This window comes from Nyctereutes procyonoides, unplaced genomic scaffold (assembly GCF_905146905.1).
Source record: "Nyctereutes procyonoides isolate TBG_1078 unplaced genomic scaffold, NYPRO_anot_genome, whole genome shotgun sequence".
NCBI classification, from domain to species: domain Eukaryota; kingdom Metazoa; phylum Chordata; class Mammalia; order Carnivora; family Canidae; genus Nyctereutes; species Nyctereutes procyonoides.
This window is the reverse complement of record NW_026575024.1, coordinates 25,840,179-25,861,831: the sequence shown is the minus strand read 5'-3', so window position 1 is coordinate 25,861,831 and position 21,653 is coordinate 25,840,179. Positions and strand designations below refer to the sequence as shown.

The following is a 21,653-nucleotide window of genomic DNA, read 5'->3' as shown; positions in this document are numbered from 1 at the left end:
GGCGCCCCCGGCTGGGGGCGGGGCGAGAGCGGGGCCGGGGCTACAAGGGGCCTCGGCGCCGCCCCCTCCCCACCCGCTCGCTGCCCAGGCCGGCCTGCGCTGCCCTCCGCGCGGCAGCCGCCCCCTCCCAGCCCGCGGCCGCCGCCCGCGTGGACGCCCCGAGCGCCCCCCGACGGACGCCACCGGCCCGCTGGCAGGCCGCAGAGCGGGCGGCCGCCGCGCCCGGCCGGCAGCGCGGGGGTTAAGGGGCCCAAGTAAACGTAGCGCGGCGATCGGCGCCGGAGATTCGCGAGCCGAGCGCCCCGCGCGGCCGCCCGCCGGCCCCCCGCCCGCCTGCAGCGGCCCGCGGCCCGACCGCGGAGCGGCGCCCGAGCCAGGCTGTCGGCAGGTGAGCGCCCCGCGGCCCCGGGGAGGCTCGTGCGTGCGGAGTCCGGGGCCTGGTGGGGGAGGGGGGCTGCCGGGGCTGCCGGCGCTGCCGCGGAGGGACCCTCTGCCTGGGACGTCAGGGGGCCGCGGCCCCCCTCCGGCCGGAGAGCGGCTCGCCTGGGGAGGAGCGGCGCCCGGACCCCGGGGCAGGGGGCAGGGGCAGGGAACAGGGGGCAGGGGCAGGGGCAGGGGCAGGGACGGCGGGCAGGGACGGCGGGCACGCGACCTGCGGGGGCACGAGTGGGAGGGAGACCCGCGGTGGCCCCAGCAGCCCGGGGAGAGGGGTGCGTCCCCAGGGAGGAAGACCGGGTGGCCTTCGCGGGGTCCGGGGTCCGGGGTCCGGGGTCCGGGGGAGGACGTGTCCCTCTTGGACGGAAGGGAAGCGGGAAGATGTTTGGCCCGATCGGAGGGGTGTCCTTACCTGGCCTCGCGCTCGGAGGGAGCCTCGGTCCAGGCGGGGGAAGGCGTTCAGCCGGGAAGGTGGTGTCCGTCCTTGGGACTTGGACCCGTGGGTTTCAAGCGAGGGACCATTTACCCCCCGTCTCGGGGCGAGAAGAGGACTGCCGGACGTGCGTGCGGGCGAGCGGGTGGGCCGGGGCGCCCCCAGAGCGGGGTCTCGGGGTCTCCCGTGGAGGAGGTGCCCCAGCGAGGCGCAGCGGGAGCGGCTGGCTTCTCCGGTGCACACCTGGCCCGGGCGGAGCCGGTCGAGGTGGCGCCGCCCTGTCGCGGTCACGCTGCCTGCCCTGGGGGCTCACTTTCCATTCCCCCCCTCTTCCGGGATGAAGCTGGTCCCACTTTCCAAACTCCACAAACTGAGGTCTCGACCTGTAGCGCCACCTCCCAGAAGCACCGCTTCCTTGCCCCTGTGATTGCTGGAGGGTAGATGCTGAGTCCCGCTTGGCAGGACTAAAAGTTGGGAGCCGGGACAGACTCCGGGGCGGACTTAGCGAGTTCGCGGCAAGGAGCGGCTCGTGGGCTCCGGCTTTTCCTGCTGGGTTCACTCACCTGTGGCAGAGCCGGGCGGCCGTCTGCGCCCAGCCCCACGCCCGTGCTTCTACCTCTAGCTTGCCTTTCCCCCCTTATCCCCTGGCCTGAGAGACAGGGCCCTTGTGCTTCCCTGTGAGCCTCCCCCCCCCCCCAAGCTGAGAGGGTGCGTGAAATAGAGAATTAAGGACAGAGGATGAATTTTGAACTGCATCCTGATTTCTGGGTTTTGTGGGTTTGGACTGTGGTAGGTTTCCCGGAGAGGGATATCTATCTCTCCACCTGAGGGATCGGGACACTGAGCCTACCTCTGCTCTCCGCCCCAGCACCTGCTGTGGCTTCTTGAGCCCCCACCATTGGGGTGCCAAGGCTGCCATAATTTTTCCAGGGTGGAAACGTTGGTAACTATTTTATAGGGCTGGTATACAGTATAATCACTCAATAAAGTCGGCCACTGTTGGCATCCTTGGGAGGTAAGGTGGCTGCCCTGTTCCGAGCACCCACAGGTCTTTGCATGTATTTCAATCTGTCCCAGCAAGTCCATTTCTCTCTATGCCTTAAGTTATTACATCTGTGAAATAGGAATGATTTACTAAGAACCCCAGTTGTATAAAAATGCAATCAGTATTATGCGTGATTTAACCTCTAATGTTCCATGTTCCTTAGATGTGTGATGGGTATAAAAAGGCCCCTACCAGACTAGGTTTGGGTAAGGGCTTGATAAGATCATGCCTGGCATAGCAGGTGATGAATGTTGACCTCTGTATTAGTTTACCAATAGCCCCTCTGTTTAGGATAGCCTTTTTTTTTAATTTTTTAAAAATTTTTTTTTATTTATTTATGATAGTCACACAGTGAGAGAGAGAGGCAGAGACACAGGCAGAGGGAGAAGCAGGTTCCATGCACCGGGAGCCTGACGTGGGATTCGATCCCGGGTCTCCAGGATCGCACCCTGGGCCAAAGGCAAGCGCCAAACCGCTGCGCCACCCAGGGATCCCTAGGATAGCCATTAATGAGAACTGGGGATGAAGGGAGGGACTGCTGCTGCCCTGCCTATCCTGCCTTCCTCCTAGGTACTCTATTCCTCTCAGTATGAACGCATTTCCAAATTATTGTCCTCGACTTGGGAGTTGGCAGGAAGGGGAGTGCCTTTGTCCCATTTTGAAAGGATCCAGGGTTATTATTTTATGGGATGGGGCCGTTTTTACCTCCCACACCCCCAGAAGCTTGATGTCTACCTTGGAGGCATGCTTGCAGAGCGAGGTGAGGTCATTACCTTTCTTTGTTGGGGTGGAGGGGGCTCAGACAAAGGCATTGGGGCTGGCTGCATCCTGTTCCTTAAAGCCAGTCATGCCCCCCCCCAAAAAGCTAGGAGGGGAGGAGAGTATCTGAGAGCTGCAGGGGGTGAAAGGGAGGAGCAAGGGAGGTGGGTTTGGGGGAAGCTACTTCCCTTCCAGTCCTTCCTCCAGCCACGTGGGACTTGCAATCCAGTGATGCCTGTCACCCTTCATTTGCAGCCCAGGGACCTGCTTCCTATTTGGGGTTTGAGCAAGTTCTCCTTCCTGGAAAACTTACCTTAGGACTTCTTTGTCTCAGACCAGATCTCATGCCAGCTCTCCTGCCTTCAGGCTCAGAAACCTTTTCCAATTTCATCAGAGCTGGTCCTTATTAAATCTCTTAACTCCTCTTGGGTCCTATATACCATGACAAGTAATCCTATCCTCCAGCCCTTAATAGGTTCAGGGTCACAGCTCTGGAAAAATCCTTGTGTTAGTGAGATTGTTTTATTTTTTATTTTATTTTTTAAAATATTTTATTTATTTATTTATTCATGAGCGACACAGAGAGAGAGAGAGAGAGAGGCAGAGACACAGGCAGAGGGAGAAGCAGGCTCCATGCAGGGAGCCCGAGACAGGAGACTCGATCTTGGGTCTCCAGGATAATGCCCTGGTCTGCCGGGGGGGGGGGGGGGGGCGCCAAACCACTGCGCCACCAGGGCTGTCCAGTGAGGTTTTAAATCATGAATTGAGGTTGATTTCTAAGTTTCTTGGTGGACCAGAGAAGTACTGAATTGCTCATTTCATTTGGAGACCATCCTTTTCTTTGTAAAGTGATGTTCAGATTTGTCTCTCTCCTTGTGGGGGATGATATCTTTTTTAGTTGATGGGACTGAGGTGCTGGGCAAGTTCAGTTGCTTCTGTACCTTGGTGGGTAGGGCTTTTCAGAACACTGGGCATCTGCCACCATCCTAGGACAGTTCTTCCCTCCAGAGGGGAAGAAGAACCCTTCTGCAGGGGTTCTGTGGCTGTGGCTGCTGGAAGTGGCCTGGTGAATCCAGAGGGATCCTGAATGTGGATCACGTTTCCTGGAGATCCTCGTCCCTTCCCATCTGTGAAGTGGGCAAAAGTCCACGCCTACCCAGTGTAGTTGTCATCAGGACTAAATGGAATCCAGATCCTTTTAGTATGGTTGTTCATTCACAAAATAAATAGGTGGGGGCCCTAAAGTTGACTCTTTAACAATGCAGGGTTTAGGGGCATTGATCTACCCCCCACACTTGAAAATCCAGTTTAACAGAACTCCCCCAAAACTTAGTAGTCCACTGTCTCCAAATGAAATGAGTAGCCAGAAACCTTACAGATAACAGGGATGCCTGGGTGACTCAGTTGCTGAGCTTTTGCCTTTGGCCAGGGTGTGATCCCAGGGTCCTGGGATCTAGTCTGACATCACGCTCCCTGCAGGGAGCGTGCTTCTCCCTCTCCTGCCTCTGCCACTCTCTGTGTCTCTCATGAATAAATAAAATATTAAAAAAAGGAAACCTTACAGATAATATAAACAGCCTATGAACATTGTGCATGTTATATGTATTCTAGGATTTATTCTAAGAATAATACCTAACCTTTTTATAATAATACCAATTTATATTATTTTATAATAATACCAATTTATAATAATACCAAATTTTCTTTTGGTATTTCTAGGCTATATAGAACATCTGAGTTTTTTCAAATTGTTGCAAGTCTCCAAAATATTCAATATATTTGTTAAAAAATCAACATCTAGAGGCAGCCCAGGTGGCTCAGCAGTTTAGCACCGCCTTCAGCCCGAGGCCTGATCCTGGAGACCAGGGATCGAGTCCCATGTCAGGCTCCCTGCATGGAGCCTGCTTCTCCCTCTGCCTGTGTCTCTGCCTCTTTCTTTCACTGTGTGTCTCATGAATAAATAAATAAAATCTTTAAGAAAAAAATCAACATCTAAGACACCTGTAGTTAAAATCCCTATTGTTTAGGGTCAACTGGATTGTAAAGAACCTGTTATCCACTGGGTTATATTACCGTCTGAGGCAAAAAAGGGGCTTGGAATCAAGCCTGGATTTACATACTTAATTCACTCCATTTATAAATCACTGGCGTGATCCTCAGTTGCCCCATTTGTACAATAGGCCAATGATGATTGGCCAATTGCAGGGGGTGTTTATGCAGTAGAGTTGGTATAGATTAAAAAATTAAGTAAATGTTGCATGTTATGGGGGCCCCTGCCTAGCTCAATTGGAAGAGCAGGAACTTTTTTTTTTCTTTTTTCAGATCTTATTTATTCATGAGAATACACAGAGGAGAGAGAGGCAGAGACACAGGCAGAGGGAGAAACAGGCTCCATGCAGGGAGCCCGACCTGGGACTCCATCCCAGGTTTCCAGGATCAGGCTCCAGGCTGAAGGCAGGCGTTAAACCGCTGAGCCACCCGGGCTGCCTTGGAGCATGGGACTCTTGATCTCAGGTTGAGTTCAAACCCCATGTTAGGTGTAGAGATTATTTAAAAGACACACACATTAAAAACAAATTTTGCATGTTATAAACTAAACACTCAAATATTGGCAAGTGGTTATTTACTTCCTGAACAAAACACAATCCCAGTTACCATTCCTGAGTTTTTTCCAGGGAATAAGCAAAGAATGAGGATGGCCATTTATTTTTGTGTAGGGAATTGAAATATTTCAAAAATGTCATTCAAAAAAAATTTTTTTTTCAAAGAAATGTTTGATGTAAGTCCAAATCAAATTTACCATCTTCAGATGCCAAGAAGAAACTAGTTATCACCTGCAATTTCACTGTCCCAAGGTAATGTTTTGCTTTCAGTTTGGGGCCTCCATTTCTATGTAGACAGGAGGAGGAGGCCTTTCTAAGAAAAGGGACCGGAACCCAAGGGGAGTAGTGTGGCAAGGAAAGGTGACTCAGTTGGTGAAGTCCTTAGAGAGCATTGTGGTCACCCCTGGGCCTGGCTTCTCAAGCAGCTGTAGAGCAGTGGGAAGAGATCCTCTGGAATCTGCCACCATTGACTTCTGTTATTTTTTTACCAGCTTGCCTGATCAAAGTTGTCTCTCACTTCCCCTTGAAGAGATTTTCATTCATTAAAACCTTACCATCTATGGCTCTGCCTTAGTGCAAACCCCTGCTTGACCTCTACTTTCTCTTTCTCTTAAGCTGTAGTTTGGGGGCAGCCCTGGTGGCTCAGCGGGTTTAGCGCCACCTCCAGCCCAGGGCGTGATCCCGGAGACCTGGGATCGAGTCCCACATCAGGCTCCCTGCATGGAGCCTGCTTCTCCCTCTACCTGTGTCTCTGCCTCTCTCTCTGTGTGTGTCTCTATGAATAAATAAATAAAATGTTTAAAAAAAAAAGCTTTAGTTTGGTCTCAGGGATCAAACTCAAAAATTTTCAGAAAATCATCTTATTTATTTTTTAAAAGATTTTATTTTATTTTTTTTAATTATTTATTTATGATAGTCCTACAGAGAGAGAGAGAGAGAGAGAGAGAGAGAGAGAGAGAGAGAGAGAGAGAGAGGCAGAGACATAGGCAGAGGGAGAAGCAGGCTCCATGCACCGGGAGCCCGATGTGGGATTTGATCCCGGGTCTCCAGGATCGCGTCCTGGGCCAAAGGCAGACGCCAAACCGCTGTGCCACCCAGGGATCCCTAAAAGATTTTATTAATTTGAGCAAGAGCACAAGTGGGGAGAAGGGCAGAGAGAAGGAGAAAAGCATACTCTTGAGTATAGAGCCTGATGCAGAGGTTGATCCCATGACCCTGAGATCATGACCTGCAGTCAGACACTTAGTGACTGAGCCACACAAGCACCCCAAAAATTGTCTTTTTTTAAAAATTGTCTTTGTAGTCTTGGAAATGTATGGGAGACAATGGTAGCCACTGTAAGACTGGAGGAGATTAGAAATGGATTTCCACAATTGAGAATTGATGGGTTAGAGAGTCATCTGTGGGTCAAGGTTTTTTTTTTAATAAAGATTTTTAAAATTAATTTATTCATGAGAAATAGAGAGGCAGAGAAACAGGCAGAGGGAGAAGCAGGCTCCATTCAGGGAGCCCGATGTGGGTGGGACTCTCTGTGTCTCTCATGAATAAATAAATTAAATTAAATTTAAAAAAAAAGAACTCTGGGATCACAGGATCACATCCTGAGCCAAAGGCAGACGCTCAACTGCTGAGCCACCCAGGTGTCCCTTGTTGGTTTTGAAGAGTTCTTGTCCCAGAAATTCTATGTGCAATTGTGTCCTCTTCTTGGTTTTTTTTTGATACATCTACGTGAGGATATTTTTGTTTAGTGCTCAAACCAATATTTCTGAGGGTTTTTTTTTTACTGTTTTCATTTTAAATAGTTTTGAACATGATCTTCATGATTGAGAAGAAGCATCAAAACTCTGGGTATTGGGCAGCCCCAGTGGTGCAGCGGTTTAGCACCGCCTGCAGCCCGGGGTGTGATCCTGAAGATCCGGGATCGAGTCCCACATTGGGCTCTTTACATGGAGCCTGCTTCTCCCTCTGCCTGTGTCTCTACCTCTGTGTGTGTGTTTCTCAGGAATAAATAAATAAATAAATCTAAAAAAAAAAACCCAAAAACTTTGGGTATTGAACTGGAACATTTCTTTGTGGAATAGTGACTCTTACTTTGAGCCTCGCTAAAGCTGAAGGATGTTCTCTACCTTTGGGTCTGTCTTATTCCCTAGAGCAGGGGGATCTTCCAGTGCCCTGCCTGGGAGGTAGAGGCCTGGCTGCAGGGAAAGGGTACTGGAGAGTTTGCAGGGTCAGGCAGGTATCCTCCTCTAGCCAGACTGCAACACAGGAGTGGTGGCCTCTAGAAGAGACTAACCTGTTCTTTCCTGTCTACTCTGTAGCCCCACCTTCTGAGGTTGAGTCTCTTTCGAAGCAGCATTTGTTTGCTGTTGCAAGTGGACCTGCTTGGGCCACAGCTGGGGCTGAAACCCAGGCCTCCAGCTCCTTTAAAGGGATGATGCCCTTTTGTTTGGCTATTTTTCCTGCCAGCACAGTACTGGCTGCTGGCATCCTGGCTCCACGAATGAGTGCTGTATAGCTTGACTAAGGCATTGGTCTGCCTGGGTTCTATAGCTGTGGCTCTACAACCTGGAGGAGACCTTGAAGGGGTGCGTGGCAGAAGGAAGCCTACTTACCTGGGCTGTGATAAGAAATGGAGTTAGGGATGCCTGGGTGGCTCAGCGGTTTAGCACCTGCCTTCAGCCCAGGGCGTGATCCTGGAGTCCCGGGATGGATCAAGTCCCATGTCGGCTGCCTGCATGGAGCCTGCTTCTCCCTCTGCTTATGTCTCTGCCTCTCTTTCTCTGTGTGTGTCTCACAAATAAATAAAATCTTAAAAAAAAAAGAAGAGTTAACCAGGCTAGATGCCTGAAAGGGCAGGTGCTGTGGCAGGGTTTTTCTGGGTCCTGGGTTATGTGGGAGACAGTGTACAACAACTGGATGATAGGGTTCAGAAAATTCTGAACAAATGTGCACAGTAACATGGCAAAATATTGTCCTATTGAACTCTTGGCAAAAGGGTCTCTATAGTGGAAGAGCAATTTTAGGTTTTGGGATGAACTAACCTTGCCGTTGTCTTTCACCTAGCTTTTTCTCTATCACCCTCCTAAACCAGCTGGCAGCTCCATGAGCACAGGCTGTCTGGCCTTTGTCTGCCCGGGATTCTCTGTGCTGAGCATGGCTCCTAAAGAAAGCATAGCGGGAACTCCTTTCTGATGCATGGGTAAGAGTGGCCTTTGCCAGTGTCCTGATGTGCCCTAGGATGTTATATGTTAAGCTATAAGCAGAGTACAGAGTAGTTGCTCAGTATTAGATAGGATTGTTGCCATTATCTAAGGCCATGCATCTAAGCAAGGAGTAGAATGTGGATTGAAATGCTGTTATATTTCTTGGAGACATTTTTTCCCACCTGACTTGGACCCACAGAAGTGGCAGGATGTATAGACCTGTTGGGTTAAGACACTCTAGAGGATCTGTTTGTGCCGACTACTTTGTCTGCAGACTTGCTTCATCATCCTGTTGAGATGGGCAGACTCCAACCCATACCAGGTAATTATAGCTAGTTTTTAAAAAAGTGGTTTATGGGAGATAGTATCTCTTTTAAAAAGCTAATTTCAGGGTGCAATTTCTTTATTTTTATAGATAACACCTAGTTACAATTTATTTCTTGACATTAGAACTTTTAAGATCTGCGGTCTGCAACTTCCAAAATATACAATAGTTCAGTCACCATGTTGTACATTACCTCCTTAGGATTTACCTATCTTATAACCAGGAGTTTGTACCTTTTGACCATTTTTACCCATTTATCCTACTTGCTATTTAAGTGATCTGTACACCCAACGTAGGGCTCACTCAACCCTGAGATCAAGAGTCACATGTTCTTCTGCCTAAGCCAGCCAGGTGCTCCATAAAATTTGTCTTTTTGTTTTACGATTTTATTTGAGAACAAGAGAGCACCAGCCAGTGGAGAGGCAGAAGGAGAAGCAGATTCCCAGCCCAGCAGCCCTCCCAGTAGGGAGCCTGATACAGGTTTCTGTCCCATGACCCTGGAATCATGACCTGAAGCAAAGGCAGACATCCAGCCAACTTAGCCACCCAGGCACTCTCCATTTTTTTCTATTAAAAAATAAGTTTAAAAAAGGAGTTTCTGATTATGGTGGAGGTAACCTGTAAATCCTCTCATCTTGAATCAAATATAAATGCTATCTAAATTTATTTATTTATTTACTTATTTATTTTAAAAAGATTTTATTTATTTATTCATGAGAAATAGAGAGAGGCAGACACAGGCAAAGGGAGAAACAGGCTCCATGTAGGGAGCCCAACGTGGGACTCAAACCCGGGTCTCCAGGATCAGGCCCTGGGCTGAAGGTGGCACTAAACCGCTGGGCCACTGGGCTGCCCTCTAAATTTATTTGAATGCAGAGTTAACTCCCTAGGAAAATCTGGAGGCTAGAAGAGGGAACCAGAAATGAGAAAAGGTGTGAACTAAGGGATGTTCAAGACCTTTAAGAAGAAAATTGATGAAACTTTAAAGTAAGGTTGGAAGGCTTGCCCTAGGATAGATGAACACTTATTCTAGAACAATGATGATTAAAAGTGGTGCTAAGGGATAAATACTAAAAGGAAAAGAGTACCCAGAAGCATTTTACATATATAGGAGAATTTTATAAAACAAGTGGAGTTTGGACATAGTCTTCATTAAGTGTTTGGCTTTCCTTACAGGGAGAAAATGAGATCCGTACCTCTAACCATATACAAGTATCTATTTACAAAATATTTTATTTTTAAATTTTTTTTCTAAAGATTTTTATTTATTTCACGAGAGACAAAAAGAGGCAGAGACCTAGGCAGAGGGAGAAGCAGGCTCCATGCTGACAGAGAGTGGGGGGAGTGGCAGAGAGAGGGAAAAGTAGGCTCCCTATCCAGCAGGGATCCTGGGGTCATGACCTCAGCCAAAGGTAGACCCCTAACCAACTGACCCTACCCAGGTGCCCCCATTTTTTTTTTAAGATTTTGAGGGCGGCCCAGCTGGCTCAGTGGTTTAGCGTCACCTTCGGCCCAGGGCCTGATCCTGGAGATCCGGGATTGAGCCCCACGTCAGGCTCCCTGCATGGATCTTGCTTCTCCCTCTGCCTGTGTGTCTGTGCTTTCTGTCTTTAATTAATAAACAAATAAAATTTAAAAAAAAAAGATTTTGAGGGCAGCCGGGTGGCTCAGTGCTTTAGATCCTGGAGACTGGGGATCGAGTCCCAAGTCGGGCTCCCTGCATGGATCCTGCTTCTCCCTCTGCCTGTGTCTCTGCACTCTCTCTCTCTCTGTGTGTGTGTGTGTGTTTCATGAATAAATAAATAAAATCTTAAAAATAAAAAAAGATTTTGAGACAGAGAGAGAGCAAGCAGAGGGAGGGGCACAGAGAGGAAGAAGAAGAGGGAGATGGAGATGGATAAGAAGAAGCAGACTCCCTGCTAAGCAGGGAGCCTGACAAAGGACTCAACCCCAGGACCCTGGGATCCAAAGGCAGGTGCTTCACCCAGGCGCCTCTGCAAGTAACTTTAGGTTGACAAAACTTGAATGGCTATTTTTTTTTAGAAGATTTTATTTATCTATTCATAGAGATGCAGAAAGAGTAGCAGAGACCCAGGCAGAGAGAGAAGCAGGCTCCATGCAGAGAGCCTGATGTGGGACTCCATCCAGGGTCTCCAGGATCACGCCCTGGGTTGCAGGTGGCACTAAACCGCTGCGCCACCGGGGCTGTCCTTGAATGGCTATTTTCAAAGGAGGAAATGCTTCTTGAACAGCATCTGACTGTAAACGTAGATGGGCTTGTCATAGTTGACTCACAAGCTATGCTCCTGAGAGAACTGACTTTACAGTTTGAAAGAACTGCTGGAGAAACCTGGCTTAATGCCTATTTTAACATATTAACAACTGAGATTGTGTTATTGTACAGACTTTCACTTGAGACAGCTTCATCTCCCTAGTCCATACCGCATTCACCGCCTCTCAACCAGGATCCTGAAGTATGGCTGCATGGGATTTAGCCAGTTTCTTTTGCTGGTCATTTGTTTGCATCTTTTGCCATGATAAGCAGGATAGCAGTGATCATCCTTGCACGTAGGTGTTAAGAGCTTTACCAACTGGGGTCGATTCCTAGCCCTAGAATCCTATGTAACACGATATGGACACTTGGCATTTTCAATCATACTGTAGGTTTGCCATCTTAAAGGATGAATCTGTCTCCACTGCTTCTCTATGTAGAGAGTTGAGGTTTAAGGCACTGGCTGTAAAAAATAAATAAATAAAAAAATAAAAAAAGGCACTGGCTGTAACAACAGGAATCCCCTGCCATGAGGGGCAGCACCAAGACTGTGGCTAAACAGAAAATGGTCTCTCTTCCCTTACCCTCTAGGGGAGAGGGCAGAGGGCTGTTCGACTCCAGCTTTGCTAAGGGACACTGGCCACAGGAGTAAGTATGGCAGCTATTATTATTATTATTATTATTTTATTATTTTATTTATCCATTCATAGAGACACAGAGAGAGAGAGGCAGAGACACAGGCAGAGGGAGAAGCAGGCTCCATGCAGAGCCCGACTTGGGACTCGATCCACAGTCCCCAGGATCACGCCCCGGGCTGCAGGCGGCGCTAAACCACTGCTCCACCGGGGCTGCCCCTTCTGTTTGTTTTAAAGATTTTATTTATTCATGAGAGGAACACACCCAGAGAGGCACAGACACAGGCAGAGGGAGAAGCAGTCTTCCCACAAGGAGCCCGATGCAGGACTCTATCCTGGATCCTGGATACTGGCCTCACACCCTGAGCCAAAGGTAGATGCTCAACCTCTGAGCCACCCAGTCGTCCAGAATCCTCAGCTCCTTGTTCTGCCCCACCCATCATTGTCTGAGTTACCAGTGTCTTCCTCTGCACACCCTTCCAAGAGTTACCCAAATAACTATAGGGGAAGCAGGCTCAGTGCTTGCATTTGTTTATAGGGCAAAAAGCTTTACTCTAAACTTCAGTTTAAATTCCCATGCCTTTGCAGATCTTTCTGTAAATTCCTGGTTTTTCTTTTATTATTTTTTAAGATTTTATTTTTCAGGAGTCTACACCCAAAGTGGGTCTCAGACTCACAACCCTGAGATCAAGAGTCTCACGCTCCACTAACAGAGGCAGCCAGGCGCCCCAGCCTTTTCTTTTTCTATGAATTATCTATAAAGGGTACAATTCCAATACACTAGGAATGTCTAGGTGTTTATTAGTATTTTACTAATAGGAACAATGGTGTATGGAACAAGTTCCTATAGCCATTTTCTTGCACTTACCCAGCTTGGATCAATTGTTTTGAAAATTCTGATCGATATCACAGAACCCAGTTATTCACTGAACAAGGACAGTGGTGCAGGTAGCCATGGCCTAGGGCCACTGAGCAATCCCCCACACACTTTCTGAATCACTTCCCTTTGTGAGGCAGAACTGAGAAGTCTGGCGAGATGGCACATGAAAATGTGGACGCTCCAGGTTCTTAGGGTTTTGTTCTGTACTTTGGGATCCCTAGCACCAACCACCCAGGGAATGAGGTAGGGTCCTTAATTCACAAATGCTATGACTTGGGTTTGAGGAAGACATGGAGAGCTTTTTCTTTTTTTTTTTTTTTCTTTAAGATTTTATTTATTTATTCATGAGAGACTCACAGAGGCAGAGACACAGGCAGAGGGAGAAGCAGGCTCCATGCAGAGAGCCGGATGTGGGTTCCATCCGGGGTCTCCAGGATCACGCCCTGGGCTGAAGGCGGTCCTCAACCGCTGAGCCACCCTGGCTGCCCATGGAGGGATTTTTCATTTCAGTTTTCCTGTGAATCTGGTTGTCTCTGGAATTTAACAAGGATTCCTAAAGATGGGCAAAAGGCCCTGAACTCTGGGACCTGGTGCTCTGCCACCAGCCAGGTAGGCAGCCTCTTTCCAGCCCCCTAACCTTTGTACTTACTGTTTCTGCTATCTGGATACCACCCCTTCTCTTTGCTCATCTGGGTGAGGTGTCCCTCCCCAGCCTTCAGTTTTATAACTGCACTTAGCATATTAGTTTGAAAATGCCTTTAAGATCTGGCTCATGGATTAGGCCTAAATGTACACCACTTAGTTACTGTGCAGGCCTGGACAAGGGATCTGCCCATCGGCTTCCTCTGAGCTTCAGTTTACTCATCTACAAAATGGGGGATCCTAAGAGTAAGCTCTCTTTTGGATGAGATACATAGTAATTACTCCATCTCAACTATTTTCAAATTTTGGACAATAGAACGGCTAAGAAAGTCTTGAGCATAAATTGAACACCATTAAAAAATAAATTTATTATAAAAAAAAGAAAGAAAGACTTGAGCAGTTGAAATGGGGAGGGTTCAGTAGTCTAGATTTCCCTTCCACAAGCTGAAGAAGGGCTTTATTAAGAAGGGGAGGTGGGAAGATCTTTCAATCTCCTTTTGTACTGTACCAAATCTCTAAGGCCTGGGGGGATTCAGGGAAGGTCAGGGATGCCCATGTGCCTTCCACCCACTTCCATCATGTCCTCTATCCCCTTTCTGTATTGTGCATTTAATTAACACAATTACTATTTACAAGGAGCTGTGAAATAGCTCTGCTGCTGGTGCCAGCCTGGAGGAAATGAATGACATCACTTCTCAGCTTTAAAGCTGTGTTTGGGTGAGGAGGGCAAGTTCCTGTGCCTCCTCCCTGAGTCTAATTGGGGGTGCCACCCATCCTTCTGTCTGCCACATTGCATTTGGACACGTCTGACCTGGTTCAGTTGGGACACAGGCACCCTGCACTAATGAGGCAAAGCCTCACAGGGAGAAACTTGTGGCTGAGCCCATCCCACACTGCTGCCTGCCCCTAAATCACATGCTGGACCCCAGCCTCTGGGAAAGGGTCATAGTTCACCTCACATCACAAGGTTAGACCATCACCTCTTGTGAAGGTAAACACTCAGCTGGTGGATCATATCCCTGAGCCATAAAGTTCCTATAGCTCCTGGAATGGGTTATGCATTGTTCTTAACTAGAATCCTCTGGCTGCCTGTCTCAGGCATGGCAGTTAAGGCACGTGCCCTGGATTGCCTAGGCATGAGTCTTGGCACTGCCACCTTGTTGGGTGACTTAATTAACTCATCTGAGTGGGTTGAAAACTGGTTGATAAAAGGACCTGCCTCAGGATCGGGTGGGGGTTAAGAGTGGTTTGTGCTGCCTTTAGCTTAAGGGAGGGACTCAGGAACAGTTAAAACAGTGGAGTGGCAAAGCAACTGCTCTGGAAAAATCCGTCAATAAGGTGCCACCTCTTTCAGGGGAGGTAACCCAGCTAAGTATCTTCCAGTGCTGGAATGATCACAGGCAGTGGTGGGAAGTGAGGCGAGGGTGATTTGTTCCTACTGTTACACACCAATTTCAGGAGCTCATTTCCTCCTGTTGTCAACGGTGTGTAGTTAAGTTAGTGTGTTCTTACTTTTCCTGGACTTGAACAACTTTAATAAGCTATACTGGTCCAGTGTGTATTATGTTCCTTAACCTATTTGTACTTCCGTTTGTCCATGTAAAATAGGGATCATATGTGCTACATACAAAGATTAAATGAATTAACACAGGTAAGGCACAGAGGACTGTTGCATATATAGTAGTAAGCATTGAAAAATAATGTATCATTAGGTGAGAGGATTTGTGTACCTATGTGAGGAGGGCCAGTTTCTTTTTGGAGCAGAAGTGTTTTTGAGAGAAAGAAGCCTTCCTGATTTGAACTAGGTGCTTTTGAGTGACGGGGAGGTATATGGTATGGATGGGGAGGGCTTCCAGGCTGAGGGGGGTGGCAACAGCAGCCATGTCTGGAGGCTGGCTTTATTTATTCACACTGTGTGTAAAGTGTGATCAAGGTAGAATGTGGTCTGGTCCAGGGGAGAGGAACTGCACTGGGTATCTTAAAGTGGGCTCAGGTTCTGTACGCTGGTCTGTGTTGTGGCAGTAAGGCAGCAAGGGAAGTTAATGTCAACACAAACCCAGGGTGATGAGAGAGTTATGTCAACACAAACCATACTACAGAGAATGAACTGTGTATGAAATCCCATAAATTGAATTAGGCAATTAGAAGGGGGGTTTTTAGCTGCCCAGGTAGCCCAGGACGCTTAGATTTCCTTGCCTGAACCTTCCTCCAGTGTCCATGCCTCTAGTTCCTAGAGTTAGGAGATTTTCCCGAGCGTTTCCTTCTGGCTTTGAGAAGGTGCTCTGCTCACGTATCTGTCTGGTAGACGGGTGGCCAGGTTGGCACTGCTGAGGCCTTGGGAGAAGGCCTGGGGTAGTTAATCAGTGTTCACTTGGGCCTGTCTAGGAGGAGGGCTCCTGACTGACGAAGTTACAGGCTCTCTGAGCGAATCCTGGGCCCTACATGATGAGTGGGAAATATGATCATTTCAGCCTCTGGCCTGTTTACTACTAGCTCCTGGCTAGAAGCCCTGGACTTTCTCTCCCAAGCTTCTATGGTGGATATGTAGTGTCTCTCACCCTGGACCCAGTCTCCCACCCTGTTAGTTCACCCAGGTTACTTAATTCACTTATTTGGCCTAAGCCAGACACTGGGAATTAATTATTACTTTGAATCACACTCCAGCAGTTATCCTGGGATTTTGGGCTGCTTGTCCTCCCAGAAACTGGCCATTGGTTAGCCAGCCTGTTCTTCCGGGTCAGGGCTTGGCAGTGAGAGGGGCTGAGAAACAGCAAATTGGTTAGGTCAGGTATTCCTCTTTTCCCTGGAGCTGGTGAGGTGTGTGATCACACAGACCAGCAAGTGTGAACCTGCACACCTGGGCCATATGGGGATAGATGGCACACTATGCTATGGATCAGTATGCATTTAGAACCAGAACAGTGCTGCTTTAGCTTGCATATTATAATCCCCCAGGGATCTTTTGCAAATGTTGGTCTTGATTGAGTAGGCCTATGGACATGTGTGAGATTTTGTAGCTCTTACCAGGTCCCAGGTGATTTGCAAAGATGCTGGTCCCGGGACCTTATGGGGAATGTAGCAGAGGTTTAGCTGTCCCACTCACAGGCCTGGGGGATGGACGGGTGGAAAGGATGGAGTTGGGACCCCAGGTGACCTCATATATCCACCTGGGGGCGCTGCCTTAAATTCAGACTGAGCCTCACATCGCCCCCTGGTGGACATGATGCCACATCACCACGGGAGTTGGCTTCTAGAAGGTACCCCGGGAGGCTAGTGTGGGTCATCTGGTAAGGAGTGGTGAGTTCCCAGAATGGGGTGGAGGGGCTGGGAGTGCTCAGTGGTGATAGGCAACCCTTTGCTCTGAAAGTCTTCCCAAGAGAGGGTTCAGAACCACCAGGGTGTGGCACCACGTAGTTCTGGAGCAGTTTGGGGCACTCTAAGGAATGCGAGTCTGGTGGGCCTCTCCTTGTACCTAGGTTCTATTTTTGCCGTGGCCTCTTACATGTCATTTTTTGACCCTGGAGACTCAAGGCTGTGTCAGTTTTCTTTTTCTATAGAATGAGCCCATAGATCACATTAGGAGGAATAAGGGAGAGAAAGGTGCAGGTTCTTGCAGCCAACATATATTGCAGGCCAGGTCAAAATCCCACAGCCCAAGAGCCCATCAGTGAACACCCAACCTGAGCTGTTCTTAGCTGACTAGCCTGGTGATAATGCAGTTAGCAGGAGTGGAAGCAGTGGGGACACTAAGGCCCAGAGGTGGGCGAGGCTGGAGCAGATTGGGAGCATGCCCCTTGGTAGCTGCCCTGGTCCCTTTCCTGTGCTCCTACATCCTTTCCCTCCTTGGGAACTTGGGACTCTGAGCCCCAGCTGGTGAGAGAGGAGGGGTGTGAGTGACAGGCCAACAGACCAATGGGCCCCTGAGGTTGGGGTGGGGCGGGGCTTGTGCTGCCATGGAGAGGAGAGAAGCTGTTCTGTGGGGGAGGAGGGGGCGGTGGGAAGAGGACCTGGAGATTGAGGGAAGGGAGAGAGCAAACAAAGGGGTCAGGAGGGAAAATAATGCACTGGCTTCCTGAGGCCCTGCAGAGGCTGGGCAGGGAGAGGGGGCCAGGGGCAGAGGGGACCAAGGCTGTCGGGAGGCAGGCAGGGGCAGGCAGGGGCAGGCGGTCCTAAATGGCATTGTTTGAAGTGGCCGGCTAATTGCACAGAACAGCCTAAGCCTCAGACCACAGCCCAACCCCCTCCTCTGTCCTGGGTGCTGGTATCTGAGCCTTCAGGCTGCCTGGCCACATGGAACCAAGCCCTGAGCCTCCGAGTTTGGTGAGGGGGGGGGGTGGGCTCTGTGGGGCAGCCTGGAGGGCGTTCCTGGGGCAGGAGGATCCCCCGGGGCAGGAGGATCCCCCGGAGAATCTGTCAAGGGACCTCTTTGGGCCTGAGGACATAGAGCTATTGGCGGGAGGATTGGGCTGTGCCGCCCCCTTATGCCCCTGCTTCCCGGCTACCCTACCCATTCTGGCCCTCCTGCAGGAAACAATGAAGGGAGACACCAGACAGCTCAACAGAGAGGAGGACGCCAGCGGGAGGGAAGACTCCATCATCACTAACGGGGTCTGCAGCGACCAGTCTTCTGACTCCAAGGATGCGCCCTCACCCCCCATCCTGGAGGCCATCAGCACCCCGGAGATCAGAGGTGGCCGGGCCAGTGGGGAGGCGGGGTGGGGCAGACTCTGCAGACAGCAGCTGGGACTTGAGCCTCCCAGCAGGCTCAAGGCAGGTTGTGGGGAGAGGGGTCTGGTCTCTGACAGGCTCCGCCACACCTCCCAGGGAAGGGAAATGGATGTAGGCAGAGCCCAGCCCCCTTCTCATCCCTGTCCATGGGCCCTGGCCCCCCGACTGCCCACAGAACCTCCACTGGGACTCTTAAGGAGGTAGCCCCAAGGTGATGACCCTAGTCAGACTCCGCCATGATGGGGGTGGTTGCAGCATAGGCTGGGGTCTTTGGCGCTTCTGAGGTGGGACCCCATTTCCCTTACAGCTGGGTTTGTGATTATGTGGGAAGAAGATACTCCACTGGGGAGGGTGGGGGGCATGTTTCCATTCCCATCCTTCCTTTCCCTCCTCTCCCCTGGACAGTTCTGAATCACATCACCTGGGGGACTGCCCACTGAGATTTTTCTTACCCAGCTATTTTGGAAACCCCTGTATTGTCTCCTCCTGTTGTTGAAATCCCCTGGAGCTGTGCTGTCCAATAGAACTTTCAGCAAGGGCGAAAATGTTGTGTTTTCTGCATTGTTTGCTATCATAGCCACTAAGCACATGTGAGAAATTGAAATGTGGCTGATATGGCTGTCACTGGATTGTTCATTAATTGTAGTTTGGTAGCCACAATTCTGGAAGGAATTGTCTAATGATGTGCCTTTTAGCCCTGTCCCTGTGCCTTACGAATACATTGACAGGACCATAGATCCTGAGGGGCTAGGAGTTAACCCCTGAGGATGCCAGTGGGTTTAGAGAGATCCCAGCCCACAGCCTCGAAAGGAGACTCTAGGGGACAGCAGGTCAGCAAGGGAAGGCACACTGCTATCCAGCCTGGAGACTGCCCCTTCCTCAAAACATTAACTTTGGTTCTTTTCTCCAGGCCGCAGATCAAGCTCACGATTGTCCAAGAGGGAGGTCTCCAGTCTGCTAAGTTATACTCAGGTATGTGCTCTACTGCCCCCTTTTCAGGGTTCCAGGGAAATTCACTTGAACTTTATTATTATTATTATTATTATTTCCCTTGAACTTTAAATGGGGAACTTGAGGCTCATCTAAACTGGTACCCAATAAATAATTGTTGAAAGATGAATTTGAACGGTAAGCACATAGGGCTCTGAACAAATTCATGTATGATGGCATTTTCTGTTACAGGCCAAGTCTTTCAAATCATAAATACTCATTTTATTAAATTATGAAGTTTTTTACTCAATGCTTCCCAGCATATATATTTTTTAAGATTTTATCTATTTATTCATGAGAGATACAGAGAGAGAGAGAGGCAGAGACACAGGCAGAGGGAGAAGCAGGCTCCGTGTAGGGAGCCCGATGTGGGACTCAATCCCGGGTCTCCAGGATCCCGCTCTGGGCCGAAGGCAGGCGCTAAACTGCTGGGCCATCCAGGGATCCCCCAGCATATTTTTTGAAATTCTCTTTTTCTCAGTGGGTGATCAGTTATACTAATGAATTTCTAATGTACTAAACTGTCCTTTTTATTCCTAGAATGAGCCCAACTTGGTTGTGGTATGTTTCAAATTTGATTTACTTTAAGCATCTATTGATGAATAAAATGGGTATATGATTTTATTTCTTGTAATATATTACTAATATATTTGTGTTCGGTTTTGGTACCATGGTTACGTGGCCTCTTTTCAATATGGAAAATACTTGCCTGGTTTGTTTTAGGGGATTTTAAACCATCTTTGCAATATCTTTTCCTGCATGTGTTAAGGTTTCTACTTGGTCAGTAGAAACCTTTTTTTTTTTTTTCCAAGTTAAAGGTTTCCATGATTTTGTTTTTTTATTCCTGACATCATTTATGCCCACTGTGTCCTTTTTTTTTTTTAAGATTTTATTTATTCATGAGAGACGGGGAAAGAGAGAGAGAGACACATACACAGGGAGAGGGAGAAGCAGACTCCTAGGGAACCCGATGTGGGACTCGACCTTGGATTCCAGCATCACGCCCGGAACTGAAGGCAGATGCTTAACCACTGAGCCACCCAGGCATCCCCCACTGTATCCTTATTAATCAGAGTAGAGCTTTTTCAGTTTCTTTTCAAAATTTTTTTTTTCAGATTTTATTTATTTATTCATAGAGACACACACAGAGAGAGAGAGAGAGGCAGAGACACAGGCAGAGGGAGAAGCAGGCTCCACACAGGGAGCCCGACATGGGACTGGATCCTGGGTCTCATCACATCCCGGATCACATCCCAGGCTGCAGGTGGCAGCGAACCACTGTGCCACGGGGGCTGCCCATGGTTACTTTTTTCAAAGAACCAGTGTTAGGCACCAGTTACAGACAAATGAAAACTCACATCCACATAGCTTCTGTTCTGCTGGAGAGCAAGCAGTGGGCACCCAGATGATGAGAGAAAAAGCTGTGTGGCTATTTGAGACCATGTGTTGAGGACAGCTCTTTAAGTTCTGGTGGACCATTACCAGTAATGGGAATGGAAACTCCTTTCTGAACATTTCCCTCTGAGCTTGGCCTTGTTCAAGGCATGCATTAGTCTATTCTCATTATCACCCTGTTGTGCTACAAGGAAAGTACTGTTATGGTTTTAAATAGAAGCGTGGACTCCCTCAAGGCCACAAGATTGGCAAGGGAAAAATCCAAGTTTATTAACAGTACAGCTGGGCCACAGGCTGCTCACCACTGCTAGTTTTTATCCCCAGCTTTTTGGATTTTGCTGTGTGGCCTAGGATATGCACTAGGGTTTCTTCATGACTTGACACAGAATTGATGCAATTTCTTCCTGGTCATCATATCAAGAAGCATCTCCCTTGAGCCTTACTTAGATTTCTCCCAGACACTTAATTGGCCAAATTGACCAGCTCTCCCTGCTGTGCATAGCCAAACCCATCTGATGTGGTGTAGATACAGGAGTCTTTTTTTTCAGTTTGAAGTTTATTTACTCATGAGAGACACAGAGAGACAGAGACATAGGCAGATGGAGAAGTAGGCTCCATGAGGGGAGCCCAATGTGGGACTCAATCCCAGGACCCGAAGATCACACCCTGAGCCTAAGGCTAATTGCTCAACCACTGAGCCACCCAGGCGTCCCTGGATACAGGTGTCTGGACAATGCATATTGCACCCAGACCATATTGTAGAATTTTTGATTCCACTTGGGTTTTATTTTTCAATCGTGTCTTGAATCTGTGTTCCTCATGGTAAGCTGCTGTAAAGTAGTTTTGGAACAAAATGTGGTGGTTGAAAAAATATTTTCAGGTCACTTGGGCCAATGTGAATGATTGTTTTCAATATGATTGACTCTACATTCATTTTTTTTTTTACTTCATTCTTGATCTTTTAATGACATTCTTTTAACATTCATATTGCTTCATTTGTAAAGGATCTGACGGGTGATGGAGATGGTGACGGGGAAGATGGGGATGGCTCTGACACCCCAGTGATGCCCAAACTCTTCCGTGAAACCAGGACTCGGTCTGAAAGCCCAGCAGTAAGTCCCCCATCCCTGGGATAGGGCATTTCCAAGCATTCGTAGGCCTGCATGGAAAAATCTCTTTTGGAGCATCCTTTCTCCTTGGAACTTTGGAGAGTGAGGTTACCAAAACATTTTGAAAGTGGAAAATGACATCAAAGTTCATGAACTACCATTATGAAGGCTTTCTTTCACAAGGCAGGGTTTCAGCTCT

The 21,653-nt window shown here is 48.6% G+C and overlaps 1 protein-coding gene across 5 annotated transcripts in view; it reads left to right on the top strand.

Moving 5' to 3' along the window:
• Window positions 1–242: 242 nt before the first annotated feature.
• The window catches only part of DNMT3B (DNA methyltransferase 3 beta), a 44,455-nt gene continuing 23,044 nt past the window's right edge, over window positions 243–21,653 (top strand). For all 5 annotated transcript variants that reach the window (XM_055299830.1, XM_055299824.1, XM_055299826.1 and 2 more), the window contains exons 1-4: window positions 243–388; window positions 17,760–17,922; window positions 18,871–18,932; window positions 21,350–21,457. In XM_055299830.1, coding sequence (XP_055155805.1) covers window positions 17,766–17,922; window positions 18,871–18,932; window positions 21,350–21,457 — 327 coding nt within the window. In that variant the 5' untranslated portion in view covers window positions 243–388; window positions 17,760–17,765. The remainder of the gene's footprint in view (window positions 389–17,759; window positions 17,923–18,870; window positions 18,933–21,349; window positions 21,458–21,653) is intronic.